The following is a 20,987-nucleotide window of genomic DNA, read 5'->3' as shown; positions in this document are numbered from 1 at the left end:
AAAGTACATTGTTATAACTATACCAAAAAAACTTAAGGAAGAAAAATGTTAATTTTTTCTGTGATTTGACAACTTTAAGTGATATGGACAGTGGTGAATGTCACCACTCCTCCATTTTTAATGGCTGAAGCAACGGGAAAAGAATATAAAAAGAATGAGTCTACCCAAGTTGGTAGTACTGACTGTGATGAGTACCTCACTCACTCAAACAACGCTTTGCCCCAGAACCTTTGCCAAATTGTTGTTGGGTTCAGTGACTGGATCTTCAATACAATGAAGCACAGAGCTACGAATATAAGGCCTACTTCTGAACTAAAAAACCTAGCAAGTGAGAGAAAGCAGCCACTCAAGCACTAAATAGGAAAAAGTAAGCAAAACAAACAAATTAAAACAAAAAGGGGCAGCAGCAGGAAGATCTCTTGAAGCCAGGAGTTTGAGACTAGCCTGGGCAAGACCCCATTCTATAAAAAATCTTTTAAAAAATTAGCTGGTTATGGAGATGCATGCCTGTAATCCTGGCTAATAGGGCTGAGGCAGGAGAACTACCTGAGCCGAAGTTTGAGACTGCGGTGAGCTTTCATCAAGCCATTGCATTCCAGCCTGGGTGACAGAGCAAGACTCTGACTCTACAAATTTTATTTTTTCAAATGAGCTGGGCATGGTGGCACACACCTGTAGTCCTCTCTATTCCAGAGGCTAAGGCAGCAGAATTGCTTAAATCTGTGAGTGCGAGGCTGCAGTGAGCTATGATTGCACCACTGCACTCCAGCCTATGTGACAGAGCGAGACTCTCGCTCCAAAAAAAAGAAAAAACCCATAAAAAAACAAAAAAGCAAATTTAGGATACCAGTTTACCTCTGAAGAAGATGGAAGATGGGGGAGGAAAGGGACTGAAGGGGAGTATAAAAGCAATGTATTTTTAATACTCATTTCTTTTTTAAAAAACAATCTGAAGTAAATGCAATATTAAAACTTGACAAAACTGAGTGTTAGGTGTTTATAAAATTATAAAATTTATACAATTTTATAAACTATAGACTATATAATTTTATAAAATATAAAAACATATTATTCTCTATTTTTTCTCTGAATATTTGAAATATTACATAAAAATTAAGAGAACATAAAAGAACAAAAGTATAAATGAAAAATGAGAGGGCCGGGCACAGTGGCTCATGCCTGTAATCCTAGCACTTTGGGAGGCCAAGGTGGGAGGATTGCTTGAGCTCACAAGTTTGAAACGAGCCTGGGCAACATATTGAGACCTCTACAATGAATAAATTTTTTTTTAAATAAAATTTTTAAAAATAAAAAAGTTAAAAGAAAAAGAAAAGTGAGAATGTGAAGGACAACATGTAGAGCAAGGGTCCCCAGCCCCGGGCCATGGACTGGTACTGGTCCGGGGCTTGTTAGGAACCAGGCTGCATAGCAGGAGGTAAGCAGCAGTGGAACATGACTGACTGAGCTCTGCCTCCTGTCAGATCAGCAGCAACATTAGATTCTCATAGGAGCATGAACCCGATTGTGAACTGCACATGTAAGGGATTTAGGTTGTGTGCGTTACGAGAATCTAATGCCTGATGATCTGTGGTGGAACAGTTTCTCCTCAAACCATCCCCTCCCACTCTGGTCTGCAGGAAAACTGTCTTCCACAAAACCAGTCCCTGGTGCCAAAAAGGTTGGGGACTGCTGATGTAGACATCACAGGACCAGACCAGAGGGAAAAAAACGAATGGGAAAGTGGCAAGAGAAAAATACATGATCAAAATGGAGAAGAAAAAGGGGATTAAAAAATGCAGTTTAAGGAGGACTTGGTGTGGTGCTGCCATCTCTCCTGCCTTCAGTCTATGCACCTCTCACTGAACTTCCAATAGCACCATGTTGGAACAGGGCATCCAGAGGTTCACAACCTCTGTGGTCCACAGGAGGCATGAGGCACTATAAAGAGGGCTCAGGGAAGAACATGCTATTTTCAGTAGAAAATAAGTGGTGGTTACTAATTATAATGACTTTGTACTTTGGATCTGGATTTTATGCACACTTCTTTATAGTAAGACACCAACTGCTTAAGAAACAAGGATGTTTAATTCATCCATGAAACAGATATGAAGAGCATTTTAAGAGGTGCAGTCTCTGAAAAATAAATCAAACCCTTGAATTTACATAGGATAATGGATATGTTTTTTTTTGTTTTTTTTTTTTAATGAAGTATTTATTGATCATTCTTGGGTGTTTCTCGGAGAGGGGGATATGGCAGGGTCATAGGATAATAGCGGAGAGGTCAGGAGATAAACACATGAACAAAGGTCTCTGGTTTAATAGATATGTTTTAAATAAACTTATGACATAAGCCAGGCACAGTGGCTCATGCCTTACAATCCCAACACTTTGAGAGGCCAAGGTGGGTGGATCACCTGAGCTCAGGAGTTCGAGACCAGCCTGGTTAACATGGTGAAACCCCATTTCTACTGAAAATGCAAAAGTTAGCCAGACATGGTGGCAGGCATCTGTAATCCCAGCTACTCAGGAGGCTGAGGCATGAGAATCGTTTGAATCCAGGAGGTGGAGGTTGCAGTGGGCCTAGATCACACCACTACACTTCAGCCTGGGTGACAGACCGAGACTGTCTCAAAACAAACAAACAAAACACAAAACTTATGGCATAAAAATGTGGTTTATTATTTCTTAAATTATGGATAAATTCTTAACATGTCTATATAGATTATGTAAAAGACTGAATATACAAAGAATGACTGAAAAAACAGAATGAAGACAGAATAAGTGTTGAAATAGATTATTAGAGATACAGAAAGACATTAAAACAATTATCCTTGAACAGGGAAAAGACAGCTCTTCCTCTGAAACTTCAGTGAAAGAAATAAGAATTATTTCAAATACAGATTAGATAGATTTTGTAACTATAAGGGTTGGAATTTGAGTAAATCACACAGATAGCTTTAATTTTTTCTATGAAGTATGAGACATGCTCATCTGCTGAGCAGAAGGCAGGAGTAGAAAATGGAAGTAGGTTCAAAATAAATGTTTATTTGGGACATTTTAGCTGTATTTTACAAAATGGAAAGTGTGACTGGCCTGTAGATGAAACTGCTGGCACACAGTAAAGTTGTGCTTTCTTTGAATTCACTCAGGGCAAAACAATAAATAAATGTATCCTGACAGAAAAACAAGGCCATTTGATAATTGACTTGTGATGCATGACTTTTGTTCAAATTCACCTCTATCAGAAATGAATTTGGGTATAGAGAAAACACATTTAATAATTTCATCTAGGCTGGGCATGGTGGCTCATGCCTATAAACCTAGCACTTTGGCAGGCTGAGGCAGGCGGATCACCTGAAGTCAGGAGTTCGAGGCCAGACTAGCCAACATGGTGAAACTCCATCTCTCCTACAAATACAAAAATTAGCGGGGCATGGTGGTGCATGCCTGTAATCCCAGCTATTGGGAAGCTGAGGCAGGAGAATCGCTTGAACCCAGGAGGTGGAGGTTACAGTGAGCCAAGATCGTGCCACTGCACTCTAGCCTGGGCAACAGAGGGAGACCCTGTCTCCAAAAATAAAAAAATAACTTCATCTAACAGATGAAACCAGACAGAAGATCCAGATTTTACAAAGAACTCTTCTTGCAAACACAAACCACACACACAAAACACAGAAATAACTCAAATTATCTTGTTGCATTATTAGTTATAGTTTAGCAATTGAAGGCAACTCCCTGAATTTTAACCTTGACATGCAAAATGTACAAGAAATCTATCCTTTTCATTGTTCATCACTCATGTTTGCTGAACTCAAATACCTGATATCATAGGAACTGCTGTAGTGGAACTGAAACTTCGCTGAGGCAAAGCTACATAACAGCAGGTTGTGTCAATTACATAAAATCTTTTTTTTTTTTTTTTTGAGACTCAGTCTTGCTTTGCCGCCCAGGCTGAAGTGCAGTGGCATAATCTCAGCTCACTGCAACCTCCACCTCCTGGGTTCAAGCAATTCTCCTGACTTAGCCTCCTGAGTAGCTGGGACTACAGGTGCATGCCACCATGCCAGGCTAGTTTTTGTATTTTTAGTAGAGACAGGGTTTCATCACGTTGGCCAGGTTGGTCTTCAACTTCTGACCTCAGGTGATCCGCCCACCTCCGCCTCCCAGAGTGCTGGGATTATAGGCATGAGCCACCGCGCGGGGCCTAATTACATAAAATCTTGATAGTCATTTGAAGTTTGTGCTGTCCTCAAAGTTACTTGGTGTTCTAGAAGTTATGTTTCCAAAGAGATTTTATTCTGTCTCTACAACCTGATATCAGAAATACCACAAAGACTCAACTTAACATATATGATAACATTTAGCATCAGGAAGATCCAGAAAAAAAGAATCACCTTAGGCAGTTGAACTGAAAGAACTAAGAAAAAATATGCTAATCATGGTTATTGGTTCCAGATCCTTTTAACTACCTCCTTTAACTTCACATTCCAAGAGTACTTTTGGCTTAGAACATGATGGAAAATAGCAAAGAAGTGATAACTTGAAAGTGAAGATGAACCATCTGAAACATATGATTAAAAAGATTGAACTGCATTATTCTACTTTAAGATATACTTCTGATCAACTTATAAGACTATGTTTCATACTTTTCTGTCTCTGAATCCAGAACGTTTCTTCTTTTTCTCTTCTGGGTGAGGCGCAAGATCTGCAGTCTTTTTTTCACGGTTACAAACATCCCTTTCATCTTTATTCTTCCCTTTATCACCGATGTCACTTTTTAGGTTGTCTACACATGGTGGAGATTCTGCATGGGCCCTGGATATGCAAAACAGAAATCTGGATTAATCCTGAACGTCCATCATACTAGACAAATAAGCAAACAGATACAGCTTAGCAGAGCAACAGCAATGAAATTTGTCAAATATTCTACATGAAGAAGTTCCTCAAAAAATATAAAATAGAACTTCCACGTGATCTCTGGTTATATATCCCAAAGAAATGAAAGGGTCTCAAATAAATATTTGCACATCCATGTTCACAGCAGCACTATGCACAATAGCTCAAAGGTGGAAACAACTCAAAAGTCCATTGGCAGATGAATAAACAAAATGTGGTATATACAGATAATGGAATATTTTTCAGCTTTAAAAGGAAAGGAAATCCTGTCACAAGCTACAACATGGATGAATCTTGAGGGTGTTATGCTAAGTGAAATAAACCAGTCACAAAACCACAAATATTGTATGACTTCACTTACATGAGTTACCTGGAATATTTAGATTTACAGAAACAGAAAGTAGAATGGGGGTTACCATGGGCTGAGGGAAGGGGAAGCAAGGAAGTTGCTCTTGAATGAGCAGAGTTTCAGTTTTGCAAGATGAAAACTTTCTGGAGATCTGTTTTACAATGATGTGAATACACTTTAAACTACTGAACTGCATATTTTAAAATGGTGAAGACATGTGACAGAAGCCCTCATCCACACATCTTCCCATTGAAACCAGAGACGATGAGCCCTTCCAGTACAAAAACTAAATGGACTAGACTTCCAGCCATAGAGCGCCTCCTTGTTTGTCATCTCACTCCAACTCTTCCCATTCTCATTCTCCCCTTGTCCCAACTGTAACTGAAAGGGTGGAATATCAAGGTCTTTAGAAAAAAATGGTTAAGATGTAAGTTTTATGTTATGCACCTTTCACTACAATAAAAAGGAACATAAATAAAGAAGATATAGGGGACCAAAATAATATAATACAAGTATTTCTTTTTAAAAAAAAATATAAGTATTTCTGGCAGTTGAAGCCATTGCTGTAATGATATAATACTAAAATTAATTAAATATTACAGAACTGATGAAATACAATGATGTACAAAAAGAAGACTTTTGCTTACAGCCGTAATGGAGCAAACGGTAATAGATCTGACTTCCCACTAGGGCAAAAATACAGAAAATTGAACAAAATATATCAAATGATTGCTTTCAGACACTGCACAGTATGCAACTCTCTAAGAAAATGGAGGCCTGGCCAGGCGTGGTGGCTCACACCTGTAATCCCAGCACTTTGAGAGGCCGAGGTGGGTGGATCACTTGAGGTCAGGAGTTCGAGACCAGCCTGGCCAACATGGCAAAAAACCATCTCTACTAAAAATACAAAATTAGCTGGGTGTGGTGGTGCTTGCCTGGTCCCAGCTACTTGAGAAGCTGAGGCAGGAGAATGTCTTGAACCCAGGAGGCAGAGGTTGCAGTGAGCCGAGATCGCACCAATGCACTCCAGCCTGGGTGACAGAGTGAGACTCCATCTCAAAAAAAAAAAGAAAAATAGAGGCCTATAATTGCCCAAAATTTCTGTCTGGAAACATTTTCTAGACCACAAAGAGGATCCCAAGCCAAATACAGTGATCTTGCTAAATTAAAGTGACAGAGATCAAAGTTTGGAAAACCTGAGGTGCCTGGAATTGGTGAGGCAGAGGACCCAAAAGGAAAAAGTCACACAGAGAAAGAGCTCCAAAAATGTATACAGAACACTCTTGAGTATTGATTCAACACTAAGCAGTGCATTCTTCGGATGAAACTACACAAAATAATTGCCAAGGAGCCACAGGCCAATTTCCAGAGCTCACAAGCAGGAAACAATCAAGCTCTACCAAGTCAGACTAGAGAAACCTCACTGAACACCCAAGGCATTTAGTAACATCCCAGAAACATCATGCTATATTAATAGGGCTAAGATAGCTCTAGAGGCTGGGCATGGTGGCTCACGCCTGTAATCCCAACAGTTTAGGAGGCTGAGGTGGGCATGTCACTTGACCCCAGGAGTTCGAGACCAGCCTGACCAACATGGTGAAACCCTATCTCTACTAAAAATACAAAAAAAAAAAAAAATTACCCAAAGGATTACACATCATGCTGCTATAAAGACACATGCACACGTATGTTTACTGTGGCACTATTCACAATAGCGAAGACTTGGAACCAACTCAAATGTCCAACAATGATAGACTGTATTAAGAAAATGTGGCACATATACACCATGGAATATCATGCAGCCATAAAAAATGATGAGTTCATGTCCTTTGTAGGGACATGGATGAAGCTGGAAACCATCATTCTCAGCAAACTATCGCAAGGACAAAAAACCAAACACTACATGTTCTCACTCATAGGTGGGAATTGAACAATGAGAACACACGGACACAGGAAGGGGAACATCACACACCGGGGCCTGTTGTGGGGTGGGGGGAGGGGTGAGGGATAGCATTAGGAGATATACCTAATGTTAAATGATGAGTTACTGGGTGCAGCACACCAACATGGCACATATATATATATATGTAACTAACTTGCACATTGTGCACATGTACCCTAAAACTTAAAGTATAATTAAAAAAAAAACATTAGCCGGGCATGGTGGTGCGCACCTGTAATCCCAGCCGGGCATGGTTGTGCACACCCGTAATCCCAGCTACTTGAGAATTGCTTGAACCCAGAGGCAGAGGTTGCAGTAAGCTGAGATCATGCCACTACACTCCAGCCTGGGCGACAGAGCAAGACTCCATCTCCAAAAAACAAACAAACAAAAATAAAAAACAGAGAGTGACAGAGTCAGAAAAACAGTACCTATGTATTTTAAGAAAGAGAAGACTGTGGCTCACTACATTTTCTCTTCTCTCCAAGGAAGTTTCCATAACTAGTGAAAAAAATTATCAGGGACACTAAAGTACCAAGGTTCCTTAGTTAATTTCACAGGGTCACCAAATTGTGAAGTCTCAGAAAGTATTCATTCATTTTCTTTTTTTTTTTTTTTGAGACAGTTTTTCTCTGTCACCCAGGCTGGAGTGCAGTGGCGCAATCTTGGCTCACTGCAACCTCCACCTGCCTCCCAGGTTCAAACAATTCTCCTGCCTCAGCCTCCCAAGTAGCTGGGACTATAGGCTCACGCCACTGTGTCTGGCTATTTTTTGTATTTTTGTAGAGATGGGTTTTTGCCATGTTGGCCAAGCTGGTCTCAAACTCCTGACCTCAAGTGATCCGACCACCTTGGGCTCCCAAAGTGCTGGGATTACAGGTGTAAGCCACCGCGCCTGGCCGGAAAGCATTCGTTTTCTAAAGCTGCTATTGCTATCCCTATCCCATTATTTAAAATGTCCAGTAGAGGAGACAGGCAGACCTTGAAGCACAGTGTTTCCTAAGTATTGCCTTGGCATGCTGAATTCTTTGAAACATCTTATTTTATAGATGAACATTAACAATACCAAATGATCTGAGCAAGAAATTCTGATACAGAGTTAAGCCAGAAATCAACTCCTTTCTGACAACAGAGATGACTGGAAGAATAAAAGTATATGCAAGAACAAGATGGTTGGATAACACTCACCTCTTCCACAAAAGACCAGTACTTGCAGTTACTGCAGATGCTCCCAGGAAAGCCACCATCATTAGTCTTCGCCGGATCTGGATGGGCTGTGATCCTCCATGGTACCATCGAGAACCCACAGCCAGTTCTGCCAAAGCAGAAAGTGAGTTCAGACGAAACATCCTGTGGACAATAAGTAGAAATGTCACTCTTAGCTAGTGGTAGTTATGATGACAATGATGATGATCCTACCAACATTTCTAATAAACACTAAAGTAATTGCTCTATGACAGGCACTATTCTAAACAATTTGCTTATATTATCCCATTTAATCCTCATAATAATCTTATGAGCAAAGTACTACTTATAAACCTGATATATTAGTCAAAGTACAATTAGAAGACAGAAACCACATGATAATTTGAGTAAGAAACTTTTAACATAAAACATTATTAAGGCCAGGTATGTGGCTCATGCCTGTAATCTTAGCACTTTGGGAGGCCAAGGAGAGAGGATCATTTGAGCCCAGGAGTTGAAGAACGGCCTGGATAACATAGTAGGACCCCATCTCTACCAAAAAAAATCAGCCAAGCATGGTGACATGCACCTGTAGTCCCAGCTATTCAGGGGGCTGAGGTGAGAGCACTACTTAAGCCCAGGATGTTGAGGCGACAGTGAGCTATGATCAACAGAGCAAGATGCTGTCTCAAAAAAATGAATAAAATAAATAAAAAATAAAAAATTATGTTACAACAGGAAATTTACTACTCAGAAGTTAAAGAAATAGCAGATATAGGGAGCAGTTACTATTCTAGATCTGACACAGAGCACCAAGAAAAGACCAGTCTATAAAAGGTCTACTCTCACTCACAGGGCAGAGATCAGACTGTGTGAAGAGGGCACAGCTATGTATGTCAGAGAAACTTACTAAGGTGCCATGCCAGCAAAATGCACTAGAAAGCCACTCTTTGTGATGCCAGAACAAGTCATCTACTGGACAACTCATGCCAGCGGAATTTGTTGGGAAGCTGACCTTTGCGATGCCAGGGGAAGCCACCCATGGGGAGGCAGTTTCACTAGGAAATTGCATATGAGAGTTGCTGCTAAAACTCCTTAGGAGTTGGGTGCCATTGAGTGTCCCACTAGTTCCTGCATGCTATAGAAGCAAGCCACAAAGGGCACACTAGACTCAGCAAGAAACATCCCTCCTCCAGGGTCCTTCTAGTCTCTCTACTGACAAAGTTTAACAGTAACTGGCAAGGGAAAAACTTCCAGTATCACAAACGGGACAATGAAAGATGTGTTTAGAGCTGAAATGAAAAAAGATAACTGGTACCCATATTTTACAGATCTAAAATATAACTTGCTCAAGAGTACAAAGGTAGGAAGTGATGGATCTAGAATTTGAACCTAGGGAGGACTAACTCCATACTTCAATGTCTCGGAGTTAAGTGGGGAGACTTCAACCTAGGAGGGGACACTTTGCTGCCCCCTACCTTATAATGCTGACACTGCTTTGAAGTTTTTATTAAATATTTTTCACACCCAGGTCCTTGGAAGCCCTCCTCCCTACCAGATTCTCTATAGTTCAAACTTCACTTAAAAAAAATTATTTTAATATTTTGTTTTAAATCTGAAACATCTGTATTAGTGCATATTACTGTTTAATAAATACTTACTCTTCCATCCCCCATCCCTTAGGCAAAATTACTTTTCTACTTTTTTCTTCCCCTTCTGCATATGAATGCCAGGTCATAAATTTCCTTCTCTTTAAGTTTTTGGCGTATGTCTTGCCATATGTCTTGCTCTAACCAATGGAATGTGGACCAGTTCCATGAAGTGCTTTTAGGAGGTGCTGCTGTTAGTTTTCTTGTGTTCCTGCACTCCATCGAGAGAAGGCCATGGCCCAAAGAGACACTGATCCTTCAAACTGGCATCCATAATGAACAAACTTCAGCCTGGAATAAACCACTGTCAAGCCCAGCTGAGCCAGCTGAGCACAGCTGACCTGTAGAATGCTGGTGAGAAATAAATGTGTGTTACTGTAAGCCACAAAGATTTGGGTGTTGTTTGTTGCCCCATCAAAAGCCAACTAATTCAGCATCCAAGATAATTACTGGGAAGTTCTTATTCTTTTTTTTTTTTTTTTTTTTGAGACTGAGTCTTGCCCTATCACCCAGGCTGGAGTACAGTGGCGCAATCTCGGCTCACTGCAACCTCCACCTCCCGGGTTCAAGCGATTCTCCTGTCTCAGCCTCCCGGGTAGCTGGGATTACAGGCACATGACACCACACCTGGCTAATTTTTGTTTTTTTAGTAGAGACAGGGTTTCACCATGTTGGCCAGGCTGGTCTCGAACTCTTGACCTCAAGTGATCCATCCGCCTCGGCCTCCCAAAGTGCTGGGATTACAGGCATGAGCCACCACACCTGGCTGGGAAGTTCTTATTCAACAAAAATTTATTAAATTCATACCGTATGTACAGCCCTATGTGAGACCCAGAAAGCCAAAAACTATCTACATTCTAATTAAACAAGATAAATACAAAACACTTTTAAAACAATACATTTCTAAAATCGTATATATATATATATATATATATATATATTTTTTTTTTTTTTGAGATGGAGTCTCGCTCTGTTGCCCAAGCTGGAGTGTGGTGGCATGATCTCAGTTTACTGCAACCTCTGCCTCTCGGATTCAAACAATTCTCCTGTCTCAGCCTCTTGAGTAGCTGGGACTACAGGCGCATACCATGATGTCTGGCTAATTTTTGCATTTTTAATAGAGATGGGGTTTCATCATGTTGGTCAGGCTGGTCCCAAACTCCTGACCTCAGGTGATCTACCTGCCTCAGCTTCCCAAAGTGCTGAGATTACAGGCGTGAGCCACCACACCCGGCCTAAAATTATATCTTGAAGTATAAAAATATTATGATAGAAATAACAGAAAACTACAAATAAAAAAGATTAAGTTGAGACTGGGTTAGTCAGCAAAAGCTTTTGTTTAGTCTTAAGCCTCAGAATGGTGTAAAATTTTGATTAAGTCAGAGAAATGTTAAGAGACACCCCCAAAACCATAGGATCATTTCGGGCACCTCCATCCACAGAATTAATGTAAATGATTTTTTTCCCTCTAGATTATGACCTTCAGGGCTCAGTGTAGTACCTCACTGTTTCAATACACCAGATGGGCTGATGGAAGAAGAGGCATTTCTTTACAGTTCCACTTTTTTGTAGGGGTAATTCATTCAAATTATACAAAGAATCCATGCCCCCTTTGATTTTTCTCAAAGCACAGTTCACTGATTCCTAACTTTTTGCGTGTGTGTTTTGAGATGGAGTCTTGCTCTGTCACCAAGTCTGGAGTACAGTGGCATGATCTCGGCTCACTGCAACCTCTACCTCCCGGGTTCAACCAATTCTCCTGCGTCAGCCTCCCAAGTTGCTGGGATTACAGAAGTGTGCTACCATGCTCAGCTAATTTTATATTTTTAGTAAAGATGGGGTCTTACCATATTGGCCAGGCTGGTCTCGAATTCCTGACCTCAAGTGATGTGCCCGCCTTGGCCTCTCAAAGTGCTGGGAATACAGGTGTGAGCCACCATGCCCAGCCCACTGATTCCTAATTTAAACTACCTTGCACTTTGTACATATCTTCCTATGGCATACGTAATTTTTTCTCCCCTTGCCTCAAGGCCCAAATTATTATTTTTTTTCACGTTGTAAACACATAGTCTAGCACAGGACTTGTTACATTATTAGTGCTTAAATACTTAACCATTTTATTTTCACACGTCTGTGTACAAACTATACAGGTACTTGCTCCTAACATTTAAGTATACTCTAAGTTCCTAATTTACTTAGAAAACTGTCTTCTATTATTTGGATTCAAGTCAGGTTAGACTACTTAGGCATCTCCTAAAATCAATGAGCTGGTTACTATTAACTCTTCCCTGGGACCTATACCTATAATCTCTTAGGTAAACTTTGCTCCTAGCTCCCTTCACCCAATCTAGGTCCAATTTCAAAACTGGACCTAAATCCTGCCCTCATATAGACAAAATGGAAAAACTGTTAATCTTTTCTCCTATTTTCCATGACCTAAGCTTTAGTAACACAATTCTTATATCCTTCCCCAATCCCAGAATCATCTCATTTTATTGTACATACTCTAGCAAAATCCAGCACCCAGGAGGCTGTCCATTATATTTTCTTCCTGTCTGGCAACTTCTGATTTTTTTTTTTTTGGTTTATTTCAAAATTAACATTTCTCAAATCCACATGTACATTCACATAAATAGCACTGCTCCTCGCTACAGCAAAAATGAGCACTAAACTAAAACATGCATATCTGGAGGAAACATTATTCATCACTGACAACAGAAAGAACAGACACTTGGAAGTTTTCAATGTTTAAAATAAATAACAGCCAACTCAAAAGTTGCAACAGGATGAGTGCAGTGGCTCACACCTGTAATCCCAGCACTTTGGGAGGCCACGGCGGGCAAATCACTTGAGGTCAGGAGTTCGAGACCAGCCTGGCCAACATGGTGAAACCCTGTCTCTACTAAAAATACAAAAATTAGCTGGGCGTGGTGGCAGGCGCCTGTAATTCCAGCTATTCAGGAGGCTGAGGGAAAAGAATCACTTGAACCCAGGAGGCAGAGGTTGCAGTGAGCCGAGATTGTACCACTGCACTCCAGCTTGGGTGACAGAGTAAGACCCTACCTCAAAAAACCAAAAGTTCTAACAGGCAAGGGGTATATAAGCCTGGAAGATAAATTTACAACATCTGACCAGATGTAGAGAACAGCTAGACATACGATCAATGATCAATTAAGTAAGCCACAATCACTTGAGAAGGACCTTTGAATGCCAGACCAAGAATTTAGAGCATATGTAAAATAGGAAGCCATTCAAGTTCTTTAATAGGAAGAGATCATGGTAAAAACATGGGTTAAAGCATATCAGTCTATCTATCAGCAGTGCAGAATAAACTGCAAAGAAGCAAAGGCAGAGAGAGCTGACAGGAAAGTAATGAGTACAGCCAGAAGGCATTAATAACCTAGGTATTGGGTGATGAGTGCCTAGATTATGATAAGTGTAGAAATAAAAAAACAGAATCAAATAAAAAATTTCCAAAGAAAAACAAAACGTAGTTGGGCATGGTGGCACACGTCAGCTACTTAAAGAGGCTGAGGTGGGAGGATAGCTTGAGCCCAGGAGTTCAAGTCCAGCATGGGCAACATGGTAAAACCCCACCTCTAAAAAAAAAAAAATGATAAAGACATCGGTATCAAACACATATTAATATCTAATTGCACAGGAGATATGGAAGATAAAAAGGAGAAAGAAATTAAAACAATAACAACAACACTAAGTAGTATGGTAAAAAAAAAAAAAAACAAACACTAAGTAGTATGGCAGAAATCCAATGATCCAAGATCTGGTCTCAACTGTACTACTCAACAGCTAGCTGTATATACTAAAGAAGCTCATCCCTCCTCCTTGGGAAAAAAGCTCACTCACTGGTAAAATGAAAGAATTGCATAGGTGAGCTTAGGGTTCCTTTTATCTCTTTAGCACTCTCATATCCTTGGCAGAAAACACTATAACAAAATTTAATTAATTTCATTTAGGAGAAAAGACTAAGATCATATTAAGTATTCAAGATTTATTAGTTTGGGCAATCCATTTCTATATGCTATGGCTCTAGGGGATTTCAAACTTTGCAAGTTCTGAGTTTTACCAGCTCAGACCCAGATAAGTTATGTGATTTCCTCATAGCTAATTAGTACAAAAATCTATAACAGATCCTTGCATTTTTGACTCCCAAATAAACTTAATGAGAAAAACCTGTTTAATAACTGTTCTCAGCAGAAAAAATATAACAGCCACACTCTAAAAGTAGATCAAATACCCAACTACAGAAAAATAAACGATGCTATAATAACATAATGGAATGGAATGTAAATATTAAAAATGATAATAATAACATATTATTAAAATATTACTTCGCAAACCAACAGAAAGTTGGGCAAAGATATAAAAAGACAGTTGGAAAAGAAATAAAAATGGCTCTGAAAACTGTGAAAAGATACTTAATCTCACTCCTAATAAAATAATGCAAATTAAACCTATACTCAGATACTTCTTTTCACCCATCAAATGGGCAAAAATCAAAAAGTTTGAAAACACATTTGTTGACAATGTTGCAGAATGGCACTACTGATGAACATGCAAATTTGTACAATTTACGGAGGGCAATTTGGTAATTTGCATTAAAATTACTCATATAATCTGCATATACTGGCCTAGAAACTCCACTTCTAATAATATACCCTACCGATGTACTTGCACACTTGTGAAATTATGCACATGTATATGGTGCATAATTATTATATCATAGTTTATAATAGCAAAACACTAAGAACTACCCCAATGTTCACCAAGAGAGATTGGTTAAAGTATGATAAATCTATATAAAGCAATACCACATAGCAACAAAGAGAATGAGAAAACTTTATGTAAAAACATGAAAAGAATTCATAGTGTTATCTTTTTAAAAGCAATAGGCCAGCCGCAGTAGCTCATGCCTGTAATCCCAGCAGTTTGGAAGGCCAATATGGGAGGGTCACTTGAGTCCAGGAGTTTGAGACCAGCCTGGGAAACATAGTGAGACCCCCACCACTACAAAAAAAAAAAAAAAAAAAAAAAAACAACAACTAAGGCAACATGTGGAATACCACATACAGTATGCCACCTTTCATATAAAAAGAGGAGAAAATAAGAATGTATATGTACTTATTAAGTAACAACACACTCACAAAAAGTAATAGTAGTGGTGCTGGTGGGAGTTGGAAATAACATGCAGAGAGATTTTTATGATATGCTATTTCATTTGAAACAAAATTTATGTATTTATCCATGCAAACAAATGTACAGTATTTCATATAAGCATTTTCATTTAAGTTGAAAGGAAGAATATAACGTAATATGCACATGTCAATTAAACTTTGTAAAATATATAATCACATGGTTAATTTTTTATTTATAAATAAAATTTAATGCTCCCCTAGGGATTTTATTTAAACTTTTTCATTTAAGTAAAAATAAAGGCAGGCCCAGAAGGCAGTTGTTGCATTCCCCTCAGCCAGGAATTGTCACTTACCAGCCCCACCAGTGAGCTCAGGCCCAACAATGTTTCAACAATCAAGGCACATTACGACAAGCTTCCCTAGTGAGACAAACTTTATGTAAATCAAGCTCATATCCTTTTATTTTGAGTACTGGCACATTCTTACACAAATTAGCAAACTATTACAATTCCAGACCATATCCTTATCCTGACTTAAAATTTCTGCTTGCCTTTTTATATTTGATTGACCCCCTTATATTTCTGACCCCCTGACAACTGCACATTTAGAGAAGGACTGCTTGGCTCTTCCAATCCTTGCATTGGCCTAAATAAACCTCTCCTGTACTATTAACCAACTATTACCCGACACTGTTGTTGAAAGCAGCACCTGCTAATAACTCTGTGGCCAAGAAACATATCTGAGATCTACCCAAATCTGGCCACCAATTAAAGTGAGAACTCAGTTAAATAAAAATGTCAGCCGGGCGTGGTGGCTCACGCCTGTAATCTCAGTACTTTGGGAGGCTGAGGTAGGTGGATCACCTGAGGTCAGGAGTTCAAGACCAGCCTGACCAACATGGTGAAATCCCATCTCTACTAAAAATACAAACATGGTAGCACATGCCTGTAATCCCAGCTATTCGGGAGGCTGAGCCAGGAGAATCGCTTGAACCCAGGAGGCGGAGGTTGCAGTGAGCTGAGATTGCACCATTGCACTCCAGCCTGGGCAACAAGAGTGAAACTCCATCTCAAAAAAATAAAATAAAATAAAAAATAAAGATGGGGAAATAATGAGATAATAATGATAATAATGATTTATTGGACATTATGCAGGTTTTTGTGTGGCACAAGCAAGAAGAGTATGTCAGTCTAAAAAAAAGACACTAAGGAAAATTAACTCCAAATATGTTGAGTTTATTCAGGAATGAGAAATGAGAATTATAATCTGGAATGCATGGGATGGCAAGTCACCAGTGTATCCAGTGAGGAAAGGATAAAAGGAAACTTTATTAGGAAAAAGGCAGAGATTCACTTAAGCTGCTTAGAAAAAGAGTTCACTTGTTCCATAGGCCCAAAGCCATTGTTGTTGTTAGTTCACTGGTGGAGATGCCATTACTGGGCAAGTGTTCTTTTGAGAGCACTGGACAAGTGCGCTCAAAAAAAGGACTAGGTTTATTACTAGTTGTAAAGAATGTCTAGTAATAAACCTTCTCAAAATAGGAGATGCCCGGATGATGTCAAAGAGTTTCTTGTGGGATTTTTAGAAAGTTCCTGAAAATGGTTCTTTCTTTTCTCTCTCTCAATTTTTACGGAGATGGGGTCTTGCTGTATTGCTAAGGCTAGTTTTGAACTCCTTGTCTCAAGCAATTATCCTGCCTTAGCATTCCAAGTCCATGGGATTACAGGTGTGAGCCACCATGCCCAACTTTTTGGAAACACTCATCTCACACATGTAAGCAGCAGTCTCCTCTGTCTGTGGCCTTCCTGGCCCTATTTTGTTTGGATCTAACAAAAGTGATTCATCCTAATATCTGTAACTTTCACAAATATTTGTATTTTTTTACATTTTTAATAACTTTAATTGTACAAATAATATAAAAATAAATTTTCATTGTCTAAAATGTTATACAGAAGCACATAAAAAGAGTAAGTCTTCTTCAAATAAAGGCATACCTCATTCTATTGTGCCTCACTTTATTATACGCTTCATGGATATTGCATTTTTCACAAATTGAAGGCTTGTGGCAACCCTGTTTCAACAAATCCATTGGTGCCATTTTCCCAACAGCATACACATACTTTGTGTTTCTGTGTCACATCTTGGTAATTTTTGCAATATTTCCAACTTTTTCATTATTACTATATTTGTTATCATGATCTAGTATCAGCGACCTTTGGTGTTACTATTTTAATTGTTCTGAGGCACCATAAACCACGCCCAAAGATGGCAAATGTAATTGGTAACTGTTGTGGTGTGTTCTGCTTCACCCACCCGTCATTTCCCCGTCTCTCTCCCTTTCCTCAAGCCTTCCCATTCCCTGAGACACAGTAGTATTAAAATTAGACCAGTTAACAACCAACCTTACAAGGGCCTCTAAATGAACGTTCAAGTGAAAGGACAAATTTCACATATCTCACTTTCAATCAAAAGCTAGAAGTGGGCCGGGCGTGGTGGCTCACGCCTGTAATCCCAGCACTTTGGGAGGCTGAGGCGGGTGGATCACCTGAGGTCAGGAGTTCAAGATCAGCCTGACCAACATGGCAAAACCCCATCTCTACTAAAAATACAAAAATTAGCTGGGCGTGGTGGTGGGAGCCTGTAATTCCAGCTATTCAGGAGGCTGAAACAGGAGAATCTCTTGAACCCGGGAGGCAGAGGTTGCAGGGAGCTGAGATCGTGCCACTGCACTCCAGCCTGGGCAACACAAGTGAAACTCCGTCTCAAAAAAATCAAAAAAAAAAAAAAAAAAAGCTAGGAATGATTAAGCTTATGAGGAAGGCATGTCAAAAGCCAAAAGCCAAGATAGGCCAAAAGTTAGCCAAGCTGCCAATGCAGAGGAAAAGTTCTTGAAAAAAATTAAAAGTGCTACTCCAATGAACATAAGAATAAAAGAGTGAATCAGGCTTCCTGCTGATGTGAGGCAGATTTTAGTGGTCTAGACAGAAGATCAAATCAGCCACAACATTCCCTTAAGCCAAGGCCTAATCCAGAGAAAGACCTTAACTCTCTTCAATTATATGAAAGCTGAGCAGTGAGGAAGCTGCAGAAGAAAAGTTTGAAGCTAGCACAGGTTTATGAGATATAAGGAAAGAAGTTGTCCTCATAACATAAAAGATGCAAGGTGAAGCAGCAAGTTATCCAGATCTAGCTAAGATCATTTCATGAAGGTGGCTACACTAAACAAGAGATTTTCAGTGTAGACAAAACAGCCTTACTGGGAAGAAGATGTCATCTAGGACTTTCACAGCTAGAGAGAAGTCAATGCCTGGCTTCAAAGCTTCAAAGGACAGGCTGACTCTCTTGTTAGGGGCTAATGTACCTAGTGACTTTTAAGTTGAAGGCAACGCTCATTGATCATTCTGCAAATCCTTAGGATCCATATGAATTATGCTATATCTCACAATTTGCAATTGCAAAAAAATATGGAACCGACCTAAATGCCCATCAACCAACAAGTGGATAAAGAAAATGTGGCGTATAGACACCATGGAATATTACTTAGCCATAAAACAAAATGAAATAATGGCTTTTGCAGCAACTTGGATGGAGCTGGAGGCCATTCTTCTAAGTGAAGTATCTCTGGAATGGAAAACCAAATATTGTACGTTCTCACTAATAAGTGGGAGCTAAGCTATGAGGGCGCAAAGGCATAATAATGATATAATGCACTCTGGGGGCTCTAGGGGGACAGGTGGGAGGGGAGTGAGGGATAAAAGACTACATATTGAAACCTGGGCATCGTGGCTCACGTCTGTAATCCCAGCACTTTGGGAGGCCGAGGCGGGCAGATCACCTGAGGTCGGAAGTTCGAGACCAGCCTGACCAACATGGAGAAACTCCATCTCTACTAAAAATACAAAATTAGCCAGGCATGGTGGCACATGCCTGTAATCCCAGCTACTTGGGAGGCTGAGGCAGGAGAATTGCTTGAACCCAGGAGGCAGAGGTTGTGATGAGCTGAGATCGTGTCATTGCACTCCAGCCTGGGTGACAAGAGCGAAACTCTGTCTCAAAAAAAAAAAAAAAAAAAGTATATGGCCATACCACCCTGAACGCACCCAATCTCATCCGATCAGTAGAAGAAGTCATTGCATATGTGGAGGAAACAGCAAGAGAACTAGAATTAGAAGTGGAGCCTGAATAGCACACTGGAATTCTAATTCAAAAGTTGCAAGTTTGAGTCCTGCTAGCGTCAAAAAAAGAAAAATTGTTTTTGTAAATTTCAATTAAAAAATTTTTTTTCTTAAGTAGAGCCTGAAGATGTGACTGGACTGCTATCATCTCATGGCAAAACTTGAATGGATGAGAGTTCATCCATGTTCATACAGCAACCATCAACATGGATGAACTTTGTTCTTCTGGATGAACAAATAAAGTGGTTTCTTGAGATGAAACCTACTCCCACTGAAGATGCTGTGAACATTGCTGAAATGACAATAAAGGATTTACAATATCCCATAAACTTTGTTGATAAGGCAGCAGCAGGGTTTTGGAGAACTGACTCAAGTTTTGAAAAAATTTTGCAAGAAATTACCTGGGTAAAACACTATCAATCAGCATCCTATGTTACAGAGAAATATTTTGTGAAAGAAAAAGTCTATTGATGCTGCAAATGTCATTGTTGTCTTTTTTTAAGAAATTGCCACAGCTACCCAGTCTTCAGCAACCACTACCCCTGATTAGTCAGCAGCCATCAACATGGAGGCAAGACCTTCTATCAGCAAAAGGATTGTCACTTGCTAAAGGCTCAGATGATTGTTACCATTTTTTAGCAATAAAGATTTTTTTTTGAGATGGAGTCTCACTCTATCGCCCAAGGTGGAGTGCAGTGGCGCGATCTTGGCTCACGGCAAACTCTGCCTCTGGGGTTCAAGTGATTCTGCTGCCTCAGCCTCCAGAGTAGCAGGGATTACAGGCGTGTGCCACCATGCCTGGCTTTATTATTATTTTTTTTTGTATTTTTAGTAGAGATGGGGTTTCACCATATTGACCAGGCTGGGCTTGAATTCCTGACCTCAGTTGATCTGCCTGCCTCGGCTTCCCAAAGTACTGAGATTACAGGTGTGAGCCACCATGCCTCGCCCAATAAAGTATTTTTAATTAAGGCATGTACACATTTTTTTTTTGCTGTTGTTGTTGTTTTGAGACAGAGTCTCGCTTTGTCACCCAGGCTGGAGTACAATGGTGCAATCTTGGCTCACTACAACCTCCACCTCCCAGGTTCAAGCGACTCTCCTGCCTCAGTCTCCTGAGTAGCTGGGACTACAGGCACCTGCCATCACACCCGGCTAATTTTTGTATTTTTAGTGGAGACGGGGTTTCACCATATTAGCCAGACTGGTCTTGAACTCCTGACCTTGTGATCCACCCGCCTTGGCCTCCCAAAGTGCTGGGATTACAGGTGTGAGTCACTGCGCCCAGCCTGTTTTTTAGATAAAATGTTACTGCACACTTCATAGACTACACTATAGTATAAACATAACTTTTATATGCAGTGGGAAACCAAAAAATTCATATGACTTGCTATTTTGCGACATTAGCTTTATGGCAGTGGTCTGGAACCAAACCTGCCATGAGGCACACCTATACCTAAAATACCATCACTCTCCCTAGAAGTAACCTCAGAAAGCAGTTTAGTATACATCTTTCCTGAAATTTTTCTATGTATTTACATATAAATAATATTGTACTTTGTCTTAGTCTGTTCTGGCTGCTGTAACAATACACCTTATACTGGGTAATTCATAAACAACAAAAAATTATTGCTTATA

At 39.8% G+C, this 20,987-nt stretch overlaps 1 protein-coding gene and 1 pseudogene across 4 annotated transcripts in view; one reads left to right on the top strand and one right to left on the bottom strand.

Annotated features, from left to right (window-relative positions):
* The window catches only part of MICU1 (mitochondrial calcium uptake 1), a 260,802-nt gene that overhangs the window by 188,335 nt on the left and 51,480 nt on the right, over positions 1-20,987 (bottom strand). For all 4 annotated transcript variants that reach the window (XM_002820833.6, XM_063727353.1, XM_009245493.4 and 1 more), the window contains 2 exons: positions 8,376-8,537; positions 4,647-4,815 (listed from right to left, as the gene is read on the bottom strand). In XM_002820833.6, the coding sequence (XP_002820879.3) occupies positions 4,647-4,815; positions 8,376-8,536 (330 nt within the window). In that variant the 5' untranslated portion in view covers position 8,537. The remainder of the gene's footprint in view (positions 1-4,646; positions 4,816-8,375; positions 8,538-20,987) is intronic.
* LOC112135198 (cytochrome c oxidase subunit 7C, mitochondrial-like) lies at positions 1,879-2,098 on the top strand (annotated as a pseudogene).

This window comes from Pongo abelii, chromosome 8 (assembly GCF_028885655.2).
Source record: "Pongo abelii isolate AG06213 chromosome 8, NHGRI_mPonAbe1-v2.0_pri, whole genome shotgun sequence".
NCBI lineage: Eukaryota > Metazoa > Chordata > Mammalia > Primates > Hominidae > Pongo > Pongo abelii.
Note: the sequence above shows the minus strand (reverse complement) of the source record. Positions and strands in the feature narration are given on the sequence as shown.